This window comes from Odontesthes bonariensis, chromosome 21, assembly GCF_027942865.1.
Source record: "Odontesthes bonariensis isolate fOdoBon6 chromosome 21, fOdoBon6.hap1, whole genome shotgun sequence".
NCBI lineage: Eukaryota > Metazoa > Chordata > Actinopteri > Atheriniformes > Atherinopsidae > Odontesthes > Odontesthes bonariensis.
This window is the reverse complement of record NC_134526.1, coordinates 18,782,554-18,794,742: the sequence shown is the minus strand read 5'-3', so window position 1 is coordinate 18,794,742 and position 12,189 is coordinate 18,782,554. Positions and strand designations below refer to the sequence as shown.

Genomic DNA, 12,189 nt, shown 5'->3' with positions numbered 1-12,189 from the left:
GATAACGACAGAAATTCGACGAGGAAGAAGAAAAAAAGTAAAATAAAAGTAAACTTGCGCTCTAAGCTACTTAAATTAACAACAAAGTAGGCCTATATGCTATATTGTACATGAATTTTTATGTTGTAGAGTTGTAAATTTATTTTAATAATGGAGAAATTGAGCAGCCTTGCTATGTTGTCTACAGTAGTAGATCAACCCTCATCTTACTTTGAAGCTCCCAGCTCCCAGAAGTGACGTCAACGAAGCTTTAGAAGCAGAAAAGCTATCAGGCTTGTGTTGATGATAATAATAAACTCCTGGACTATGTACAAACTTCCAAATGCATCGTTTTGTGAGTACAGACCATATTTGTACTACTGTAGAAGTTTGGTGTCATGACATGTGATTTTAGTGTGGTAATTTTGGAGATACTGCCAGGGTCCGTCAGCGCTTGTACTAAGCTATTCGGGATAACTCAGTAACTCAGCTGATGTTCAGCCAATATCGGAAAAACTTCGGGTGGGCTACTTGGCTGGATGTCACGGTTCAAATGACCTTAGGGTGAATCTACTCCGAAACACTTTCTAAGGCTGCATTGAACGGTAACGTTGTGTCCGCTGTCATGTTGGATTAACACTCTACAAGCTTCGGTGTAGCGCATGGACGTCGTCATCGTCTTGCTGCGCGCGCCCCCCGTTCTGTGATTGGTTCCCAAACTCTGGCAAAAATAAGGGCGGTGGTTTCCAGGCTGACTTTGCAGTGAGAATGAAATCGAGCGCAAAGCAGCATGGGATTTCCCAGGCTACATTCAGGTATGTTTTAACACAATGCCAAGGAGGAAAGACGGCAGCAATGATCATAGAGAAGCAATTGTTGTTGCCGATTAATCTAGGAAGGGTTATAAGGCTACTTTTAGATAATTGGGAGTTCACCCTACAGTAGGAATGATTATTCACAAGTGAAAAAAACACCAGTACAGCTGCCAATCTTCCCATAGCCTCAGCAGCATGTTAAATCAGACTGTGGAATGTTCAGAGAAATTACAGACCAAAGGGCTACATCTCAAACACTACAGGCCCAAGTTAGCATGTTAAATGTTAAAGCTCATGACAGTACAATTAGAAGAGGACTGAACAAGCAGGAGGAATCTCCTTCTCTCTAAAAAGAACATGGTAGCACGGCTTCAGTTTGCAAAGTTGGATCCGTACAAACCCCAGAGCTTCACTGGGCTTCACCAAATTGGAGATGTTGGGTCCTAATAAACAGTGCCATGTTTAGCAAAACCCAAACACAGCATATCAACACTTCATACTGACTGTCAAGCTTGTGTGGTGGTGGAGTGATGGAACCCATCTGTCTGATAGCTAATGGTTGACCCAAAGTGGCTAATGCAACAGGACAATGATGCCAAACACAACAGCAAATCTTCAACAGAATGGCTGAAACTGAAAAAAACAATCAAGGTACTGCAGTGGTCAGGTCACGTCCAGACCTCAACCCTATTGAAATTTTGTGGGACCATAACAGAGCTGTGCATGAAATAAAGCAAACCTCAGTGAAGTGAAGCAGCATTGTTAAGAAGAGGGGGCCATAACTCCCCTCACATAACCCCCCCAACTTTCTTTTTAAAATGAAAGGTGTTCATCACTACCAACGAACTGACTTTGCTTTGATATGAGAAAACTGTAAAGATTGAACTTTAACATTTGGTTTGAAATGAGAACACGATGCATGCGGGACAACGTTTCACTGTGCTTGTGTCACACTGTGCTGTAAGACAGGGAGCAGAGACGTTCTCTGTAGAGTGATGAAACTGTTTGTGTTTATGATTTGCATTCATTTATTTGCTTCACAGAGGTCACAGCCAGTAGTGTTCAAGGGAACTACACACCGGTCCTAATGAGGCAAAACCTGTCAGGGTTTACAGAGTATTGGACCAGGCTGCACATGATAACAGAAGGCAGTACAGTTTAACATGTGCATATATCATATGTGTGTGTTGCTTACACAGAAGCTGAGAAGGGAGTAGGGTCTGATTTTTCAAAAGTAAAAACATTTATTACATCCACCGCAAGCACACATGCCTAGTGTGCATACAACATATGCCGTTGTAGAGATTCTTGTGTTCAATCTTCACACACAAATCGTGAACAGCAGATCTCGGTGAGATGAGGACACAGGAGACACACAGCAAACCTCTTTCTTTCCAGCCGTTTGCTCATTTTCATCGACAGTTCCTGCAGTTTCATTACTCTCAAGCCAAACCGATCTCATTCTCACATATGGAATATAAATGTGTCACAGAGCACACAGTGTGCAGTCAGTGAAAATGTGCCTTTGTTCACAGAAGCCGAGCCAAGGCCAACAAGTCTCAGAGTGAGAACATTACTCATTGCATCATTTTTCTTTATTGTAAGCGGGTCCCACAGACAGCAGCACCACACAAGGGCTACACATAACATTTATATTAAATGTAAAACTGGATGTACATGTCCAGAAACTAGATCTGTTCTAAAACAGAAATGAATAAATAAATAAATGATAATAGATTTTTTTTATATATATCTTTTTTGCATTGCTTTACAAACGTACAGCCATGTGCAATGAGTACTTTTTAAAGATTGCAGTAAAAACCTAATTGGTCATTTTTACTCAAGGTGGTTCAGCTAAACAAAAGTCATATTCCACATTATTCTATCAGATCTGCCATTTTCTATTCCTGCTTAAGGGTATAGAAAAGGCAAGGCAAGGCAATTTTATTTGTAGAGCACAATTCGTACACAAGGTAATTCAAAGTGCTTTACAGCTACATAAAATCACAAGAAGGCAATAAAATTGGAGTACCCACTGTATACCACGTATACATGCAAACTCCACACAGAAAGGCCCCAGCCGAGATTTAAACTGTCGCTGTGAGGCGACACAGTGCTAACCATTACGGTGATGAAACATATACTCTTCAGTGTCTATATAAGGTAAACTTATATCACCATCTTTCTTTTCTATGTTTCTATGTATGGCCCCCTCCCACCTTCATCTCAAAAGCAGACACGAACCACTGCGTATGCAAAGCAGGATCAAGAAGCCACCATTTCCTTTGTTATGGCACCACCCGCTGTTGAAAGATGATCAAGACAGCAGACTGTAGGAAACCAAACACATGTGAGTTCACATAAAACTTTGAACTTCTCATGAAAATGCCTGACTGACAGTGATAGACAAACAACAAACATTGACATGGCATGTTTCCAGTTTCCATAACGCTCTACACAGTGCAACACAGTTACAGATTTTTCCATCTGCAGGGCGGGGCCAAGAATGCATCAAAATTCAACCCAGATCAAAAATAAGAAGATATCTACGATACTAACATTTTGCTTTATTGTCAAATAGATGAGCCAAAGACAAACAAGAAAAACGGAAAAACAAGCTAAGAAGAAGAAAAAAAACACTGACTCACTTGACTACATGTGATTTGAAAATGGTCATAATTCAAGAAGTTTTTATCTTGTTTTGGTCATACTTGCCAAACTTCAATTCCAATGAAGTTGGGAAATTGTGTAAAACAGAAATAAAAACACAATACAATTATTTGCACAGTCTTTTCAACCTATATTCTATTGAATACACTACTTAGACACAATATTTAAAGTTCAGACTGATAAACTTTATTGTTTTTTGCAAATAGTCACTCATTTTGAATTAGATGCCTGCCACATGTTCCAAAAAAGCTGGGACAGTGTGTTACATCATCTTTCCTTTTAACGACACTTCCATCCATCCATCCATTATCTTCCGCTGGTCCGGGGATCGGGTCGCGGGGGCAGCAGCTTAAGCAAAGAGACCCAGACGTCCCTGTCCCCGGCCACTTCCTCCAGCTCTTCTGGGGGGACCCCGAGGCGTTCCCCGGCCAGCCGAGAAACATAGTCTCTCCAACGTGTCCTGGGTCTTCCCCGGGCCTCCTCCCAGTGGGGCGGGCCCGGAACACCTCACCGGGGAGGCGTCCAGGAGGCATTCTCACCAGATGCCCGAGCCACCTCATCTGACTCCTCTCGATGCGGAGGAGCAGCGGTTCTACTCCGAGCCCCTCCCGGATGACCGAGCTTCTCACCCTATCTCTAAGGGAGAGCCCAGACACCCTGCGGAGGAAACTCATTTCGGCCGCTTGTATTCGCGATCTCGTTCTTTCGGTCACTACCCACAGCTCGTGACCATAGGTGAGGGTAGGAACATAGATTGACCGGTAAATCGAGAGCTTCGCCTTCTGGCTCAGCTCCTTCTTCACCACGACGGGCCGGTGCAGAGCCCGCATCACTGCAGACGCCGCACCGATCCGTCTGTCAATCTCCTGCTCCATTCGTCCCTCACTCGTGAACAAGACCCCGAGATACTTGAACTCCTCCACTTGGGGAAGGATCTCATTCCCGACCCGGAGAGAGCATTCCACCCTTTTCCGGCCGAAGACCATGGTCTCAGACTTGGAGGTGCTGATTCTCATCCCAGCCGCTTCACACTCGGCTGCAAACCGCTCCAGTGAGAGCTGAAGGTCACGGCCTGACGACGCCAACAGAACCGCATCGTCCGCAAAAAGCAGAGACCCGATTCTGAGGTCGCCAAACCGGACCCCCTCAACGCCCTGGCTGCGCCTAGAAATTCTGTCCATAAAAATTATGAACAGAATCAGTGACAAAGGGCAGCCCTGACGGCACTTAATAAGTGTTTAGGGACTGAGGACACTAATTGTTAAAGCTTCATAGGTCTAATTATTTCCCTTTCTTGCTTTATATGCGACTTCCGTCGCTCTGTTGTCATATTTGCTTCATAATGCAGTACAGTTTCAGTGGGAGACAGGTCTGGGCTATTTTGAACTTTGTGCTGATAGCATCTGGATGGTCCTTTTCCTTTTTAGCACAGTTTGAGATGTGGTCTTATCAGACCACAGAGCACTTTTCCACTTTGCATCAGTCCGTCTTAAATGAGCTCAGGCCCAGAGTAACCGGCAGCATTTCTGGGGGGGGTTGATATATGGCTTTCCCTTTTCATGGTAGAGTCTTAACTTGCACTAGTAGGTGTAGCGACAATGGTTTTCTGAAGTGTTGAGCCCACCTTCACAGAAAGTCAGTGTTGGTTTTCGACCTTGCCGCTCTGTAGCTTTTGATGATATCATGGACTGTAGATGATGATGATGATGATGATCCCATCATTGCCTTTGAACGGCAGAGACTCTTTTGTAGTCCCAGTCTCTTTGTAGCCCCAGTTTTTTTTTTTTACGAACGTGTTCCAAAAAAACGTTTTTTTTTGGAACGTGTTGCAGGCATGAAATAAAAAATGAGTGAATATTTGCAACAAAAAAAAAGTTTATCAGTTTGACCATTAAATATCGTGTCCTTGTAGTGTTTTAAGTTGAGTATCGGTTAAAAAGGATTTGCAAATAATTGTACTCTGTTTTTATCTATGTTTTACACAATGTCCCAACTTCATTGGAAATTGGGTTTATAGTTTATACAGAGTGCAAAGTAGCGGATGTATTTCCAGTGAGTTTGGGAGACCAAAACAGAGCCAGTGTCTATTTATTCAGTCCCTCAAAACATTAAAATAAGGTGGGAAGAACAATGTCTGAAAATAAATTAGAATTTGTTATGCATACATACTTAAACGTTGAGGATTTTACTCTCAGAAAGATTTGTTTTGCAAAATTAAGAAAAAAAAAATAGATACGATTGTGTAGAACAATGATATATGAAAGCACATTTGGTACGACGACCCTGTTAACTCCTTTGAATTGTAAATTCGAAGCAAAATAATGTCAAACCAAATCAATACCTTTTGCTTTGCACACTGGGAGATTTAGAAAGACTTCATCACACTTAGAGAACTAGTTACATAAGGAACACACGGCTCCAGCCAGCAAAAGCTATGTAAAAAATAAATAAAAAAATCTGAATCCTTGAGGTGGACTAAGTGTAATAATTCATGAATCCCAGCTTGAGATTTCTGCAAGTAACAAAAGTCTGTGTAAGGAGGTGAAAAGCAGAAATGCATCTCAGTGCATCAGACCAAAAAGTGCAAACGTGGTGGCGGGAAAATGCAAGCCTGGGGGTGTTTGGTATTCCGGAGGTGGTCATGGAGCCAAATCAACTGTTTCCTGGCCAAGGAGGGGTACTCTCAGTAGTCAGAGACAGACTACATCCTTTTTGGTGTTCTGTAAAACCAAGAAAGCATCCTTGCTTTGCTGACTGTCAATCACTGGAAGCTCTTTGAAATATAGTCCAGATCATGTGGTCAACATTCCTTATCAGGTTTTGCTTGAACATGAAGTCAGTGTAGCTTAAGCCCAACTGTCACTTATATAAGAGAGCAGCAACACGGACAAGTGGCTACACATATACCACATGGGAAAAAATGCTCTCTTTATTTACTTTAACTTGAATCAACAGTGGAAGCATTTTCAACAGAAGGCTCAAACTTTTGGATCAAGCTGTATATTTAAAACTGAATCAGTTATAACACTGCTTCGGCAGTCCAGCACAGCTGATCTCCAGATGGAACTGCTAATATGACTTATTGTTTATACCATGTTAGCAATCCTGCTGTTTTTTTTTTTTAAGAAAAAGGGCGCAGTATACTGCACACATTCCAAAAAAAAATGATCAAAGGAATTTCAAAGGTCAACATGGCAATGCGTCGTCTCAGTTTAGTGAGATGGGATTAAGAGTGAAGAGCAGTGATAATTAATGTGTACCAGTTGACCTCTACGATGGGTCATGCTGTAGCTTTTGAACAGGCGCCAAACAATCTGTACCTCCTGGTTCAGTTCCATACAATGACCACAAGAGGGCAGCAAGTTCCCACACTATCATTTTGCAGCACTCAAAAGTGAAGCAAAAACCAGCTTCCTTTCAGGATCCACTGCAGAGATTTAAAACTGATAATAGAGTGCAATAAGACTTGAACAGAAGTACGGTCGGATGCCTTGCAAAATCCAAAGTGTGTCTTTAAAAATCGATCAACAAAAGTAATGGCATCAATATTCAGATAACAGTGCTGGTGTCTTTCTCTTTCTTTTCATGTCGTACCAACCGATTTGGATACATTCCTACCGTGCAGATAAGCATATTTTCTGACACTGGCAGCTTGTTTTGAAGATGAAAACAGTGACCTGCTTTCCTCTGCCACCAAAGCTCTGTTGAACTGCAGTCACAGGAGGGACAATCGCCTGCATACCACAAATTCCTCTCTGAGGCCGAAAAAAAAAAAGAGTGAGAAGACATGTCCGCCTCGCTGTCTTTAAGAATTTAAATCTGCAAGGATAGCATATCATTAAGCTGAGTGAAATCTAATCAGACGTCCTCATAATTATTATAATCGAGACAGCCCTTTCCAGCTGTCATTGAAGCCTGAAGAACTGACCATTTTCTGATAGCCATACAAAGTGAGGGAATAGATTTCTATGCCCAAATATGGTCTCTAGGAAGTAGCAAGCCCTGACGCAATCCTCACTACTGTTACTTTAAATGGCCTCAGGAAACCAGGGCTCCCACGCACGTCATGGGTTTTCCTCAGCAAGGCCCCACAAGAGCAGGATGTGCTTAATATGGGCTTCTGTCTGTTAACCTCAGCACCCCGCCTCCCCCACCGGCCTTTCTTGTTTCCTGCTGTAGGAAGCAGCGCGGTGGGGGATGGGTGAGAGTGAGGACAGCTCAGGCTGGATTATAGGCAGTCTATTGACCATTCCAGATAGCTGGGGGGAGTGGAATAGCTTCCCTTCCTGATGGGAGAAAGGATAAGAATAGACCAAAATACCTTCCACACAACAGACCATTTCACCTCCTGTTTTATAAATACACATGTGACTCGTCAGATGTGTTTTCACTGTTAAGATTAACTGAAAGTCAGATGCTTCAAACTCAGGCTACGGCTACACGAAAACGAAACGAGGTTTTTTTTGAAAACGGGTTCGAAAATTCTTGCGACCACACGGAAACGCGCTGCTGTCCAGACGACAACGATGAAACGATACAGTACACACGCCACTGTGTCACGCCACGCTGTGAGACAATAGAGAGGTGTTAAAATTGGCTCCCAGCGTCAACGTGTGGCTGACGCAAAAACGTTTTTGCTGTAACAATGGAAACGAAACGAGGCCGTTTTCAAACTTTCCCACTCTGGAACCCGTTCTCAAAAACTATCGTTTTGGGGTAGTGGGAACGCCGGCTCCGTGTGGCCGCGACAGCGAAACGATAAGAAAAAGTATCGTTTACAGTGAAAAACGTTTCCGTGTAGCCGCAGCCTTAAACTTGACTGAGCACAGGGGCTCTTTAAGTGTTGTTCACTCTTTGGTGTTAACAGCACAGCAATCTCGTTTTGACTAGTCAAATCAAATGACCCGGTACTTGCTTGGCTGCATAAAGAATGTTATTGTGATGATGCCAGTTCATGAACTCCTTGTAAATAGCCTATTATGTAAGACAAATTTTACATAAAGATGTAATACAACAGTGCTAGAGTAAAATAATATACACATATGTGTATATGTATATATATAATTATATATTGCAGTTGCACGGAGCAATTGGACTTAATTTAACTTTTACCTCTCCAAGTTGCAAAAGTTTTCTTTTTTAAGCAGTTTGAGCTGCTTAATTTTCTTGAATAACTTCAGTATTTGTGCCACGTGACCTTGCAACCAAAATATGACTCTCACAGGCTCTTAAAGGGAGTTACAATGCTGAAACCTGAGCTCTGGCAACAGCTAAATATGCCATCGTAAAAGCAGAGTCGGTATTAACTGGTCAGGTTGGCTATGGGCTGTGCAATGCACGGAGAAGTGTGTGTGTGTGTCTGTCAGAAAGGGTTTGGGAGACGGTAGTCACAAAGTTCCAATTCTTAATATACCTGCGTGTGTTTACCTGCGTGTAACTGGTGCAGCAAATTTGCAATCTAATGGACATCTAATAGACCATTAGATCCAGAGGCCGGTTCAAAAGAGACGTTGGCTAATAAGACGTAGTGTGAAAAGGAAAAAAAGATCAATAATAAACGCTCTTCTATGATTCTAAAGTGTGAGGAATGGCAGGCTTAAGAGTGAGCACGCAAGTTTCCATCCAACAGGTTTACAGATTTCTACTGCTGTGCTTTTTGTTTGTTTTAGTGTTTTCCATGAGTTCTGCTCTCTCAGTACATATTTCACCTTCTGTATCTTAAGATTTGAGCTTGCATCGACAGTAAACGTACAGCCCCACAGTTGTCTGGCCAGCTGCTCCACCACGGTTGTTTAAAGTACAAAACTCTGTGAGTGAGTGAGGCGGGTGTGGGCGGGACTCGTATGACGCTGCCTGAGTGACGTCAACGAGGTTATAAGGAGTTGTCCCGCACGCAGCCTGCATTGTGTCTGCGCGTGAAGTCATTGGGGAGAGACGGACTACTTTACGCGTTAATCTGTGATTGTTTTTCCTGGACCGGTTTCAAAACAAGCTGCGTCATGGAGGTCAGCGCCGAGGCCAAGAGGATCATGGTCGTGGCTTTGGGGAAACTGTACAGCTCTCGCACGCAGCGGGGAGGTCTCCGCCTGCATCGGAGTCTCCTCTTGACTCTGGTGATGAAATCCGCCCGGGACATCTACCACGCTGCTCAGACGACGGTAGAGAGTGTTTCGGCAGCGGGTGAACAGCAACAATACGCGGCTGAGATGAGCACAGAGCCGAGAGGCGCTCAAGGGCTCCAGACTCCCGCTTCCCTCCCCCCCGAACAGCCTCATACTTCACCACACCTGCCCGACGGAGCAGACACTCGCTGCAGCGCGGAAGACAAGGAGAATATGTGCCCCAGTGTGCCTACGCAGCACACGCGGAAGAGACGGGGGAAAGCGGCGGCCGAGCCGGACTTCCTGCCTTGCAAGAAAGCAAAACTTGAACACGGCAACAGCCCCCAGCAGCTCCTTGTCAATTCCGTCTTGGTGGACTTTGTGACGTGTAGTAGTAAACTGGGACCACCCCCAACTCCCATCCCCCTACAGACTGCCATAGCAGCGTGTTGAAACCTTGTGTGGATTTAAATTTTGACACGTCCCGATGGGAGTCTTTGGACGCCCCATTTTGGTTGAGCACCTGGGAAAGTGCGGCCCAAACGCCCCCAGGCAGGACTCTCACCAGCCGTGGCTTGTTAACAGCTACTACGGAAAAAGTGCTGCTGGTGAGTCCCAGTGACCCCAGGCCTCGTTGTGACTGCAGCTGGCCAAAGGCGGGACTACAGGAGGTCACAGGATCGACCCTTCGCTGCCATTCATGAACATTTCCACAAGTTGAATGAACTCACGTTGCTCCACGCAGCTAATGTATCTGTACATGAGCATGTTGATGACTACACGCTGACACTGAAGATGGGATATGTGTTCAAGTGTAAAACATACAATGACTGCAACTACCTCAGTATTTATTAAACATTTTCATACCTGATGAGAACCTCTAGTGGTGTGTTGTTTTTCCACAGACACTCATAAATCCCTCATACATCAGTGATGGCATACACATGTGTGTATGTGTGTGTGTGTGTGCCTTTGGTCAATGTGTGAAAGTGGAGTGTGGGTGTGTTTGGACAGGAAACTTGGGTGTCAAGAAGTTAGCTTCCATCCCCCCACACTGATTTGCAGGACAAAAGAAGGGACAGTTCAGGAGGTTATGGTCTGAAGAATGAGGGGGGAGGCCAAAAAGCCATCGGCCGGCCAAACAGTGAAAACAATGGGGGTCTTGTTGCTCTCCAAGTAGGCTGTGTAGCTGTGATCTGAAGCCCTCTACATCTCGGTTATTGTTTGCACAGAAAATTTGTTTAAAAGGTAATATTGTACTTTTGTGAACAAGCGCTAACCTGAATTTAGCTTTCACAATTATTAATCATGCAGTCTTTTTTTCCACCTCTGGTGATTAGAGTAATACAAGTCGTTCCATTTAAAGTAATTGCTTACATGTTCTGGTGAAAATCAAATTAGCTTGGTTAAAGAAACGGTTTTATTATGAAAGGAATGAAAGTTGCATGTGAACATCTCTTCAATTTGTATGGAGGTATTCACCAGTGGCTGTGTGTGTGTGTGTGTGTGTGTGCTTGTTTGTTTTGGGGGAAGGGGGCTATCCAAGGAAAAGAAAAAAGAAGGAATGTGGGGGGAAGTGCCTGCGTGAGCCCAGTGAGGCCCCAACTGAGGGCCTATTCTTCCGGCTGAAACCGGAGCACTCTGTCTGTGTACACGCAGGCCTGGGAGGAGTGGCCGGAACCGTCTGGTCATGCCTGTGAAAATACATGCGTACATGCAACACATAACACACGTACGTCTTGTAACAGCATGTATTTCCCTACTCCACCCCTGCTGTTTCTATCTCACACAAGCTTATTGTGACAGAAATAAGCTGACACATTTCACGTCTTCTGCATATTAAGGCAGCGGACTAATAGTTTGATTCAAATCGGTCGTTAAACCATAATCATGAAAGCTGGGCGACTGAATGGTTTCACATTGACAATTGTTAAGCTGTGCAATGTGAAAAGTGCTGCTCATAACTGCAGCCAAAGGAAACCATTCACACAGTCACGAGGTTCCTCTTGGCTGGAGCAGCGAATCACATACAGTTTCCGCATTTTCTACGTAAGGCGTCCACTTATTTGTGACAAGTGACTATCACTGACATCACCCGCAATTGCCTACCTGTAAATGTGTGAGCTGAGAGGGTTTGAGTGCATGCGACCGTACAAAACTGGACTGGCCGCATTTTGCAAGCAGACACGGTGTAGGGTACATATTTAATCATATACAGAGTGAATAAGAGTGAGATCTAATTACAGGTGGTCAGGAGAGATGCATGTGGAAACACATTCTACACCACATCAATTGTCAAGAAGGAGCAGCGACAAAAGACCCACTTTTGTGAAAACACAAAGCGACCTTTGCATTGATTACTCAACATAGTTTTAACATGTTTTGATGTGTTTAGCCTCGTCAAAAACCAACACAACATATATATGGTTTTATGCTTTACTTATGCTTTATATATTGACATCTTATGTTGTCAAACTGAATTGTGGGTCCGCTGTTCTGCTGTGCTCGCGCAGCTAGCAGTTCAGAACTATGGTCAAGGTTGCATCTGGAGCGGTCCCCGTCTGATCCGATCACCCAGGTGATCCAGTGTGAACAGAGTCCATGCAACAGTGCTGCGTTAAAGG

At 43.9% G+C, this 12,189-nt stretch overlaps 1 protein-coding gene across 1 annotated transcript; it reads left to right on the top strand.

Annotated features, from left to right (window-relative positions):
• Positions 1 to 9,372: 9,372 nt before the first annotated feature.
• Positions 9,373 to 10,436, top strand: ier2a (immediate early response 2a). Its single transcript, XM_075453808.1, has one exon. It carries the CDS (start codon positions 9,464 to 9,466, stop codon positions 10,016 to 10,018), a length of 555 nt encoding a protein of 184 aa, XP_075309923.1. The 5' UTR covers positions 9,373 to 9,463; the 3' UTR covers positions 10,019 to 10,436.
• Positions 10,437 to 12,189: the final 1,753 nt, after the last annotated feature.

What these genes read in the sequence shown, in the direction of transcription:
- ier2a (XM_075453808.1), top strand. Translation starts at nt 9,464, where the DNA reads ATGGAGGTCAGCGCCGAGGCCAAGAGGATCATGGTCGTGGCTTTGGGG.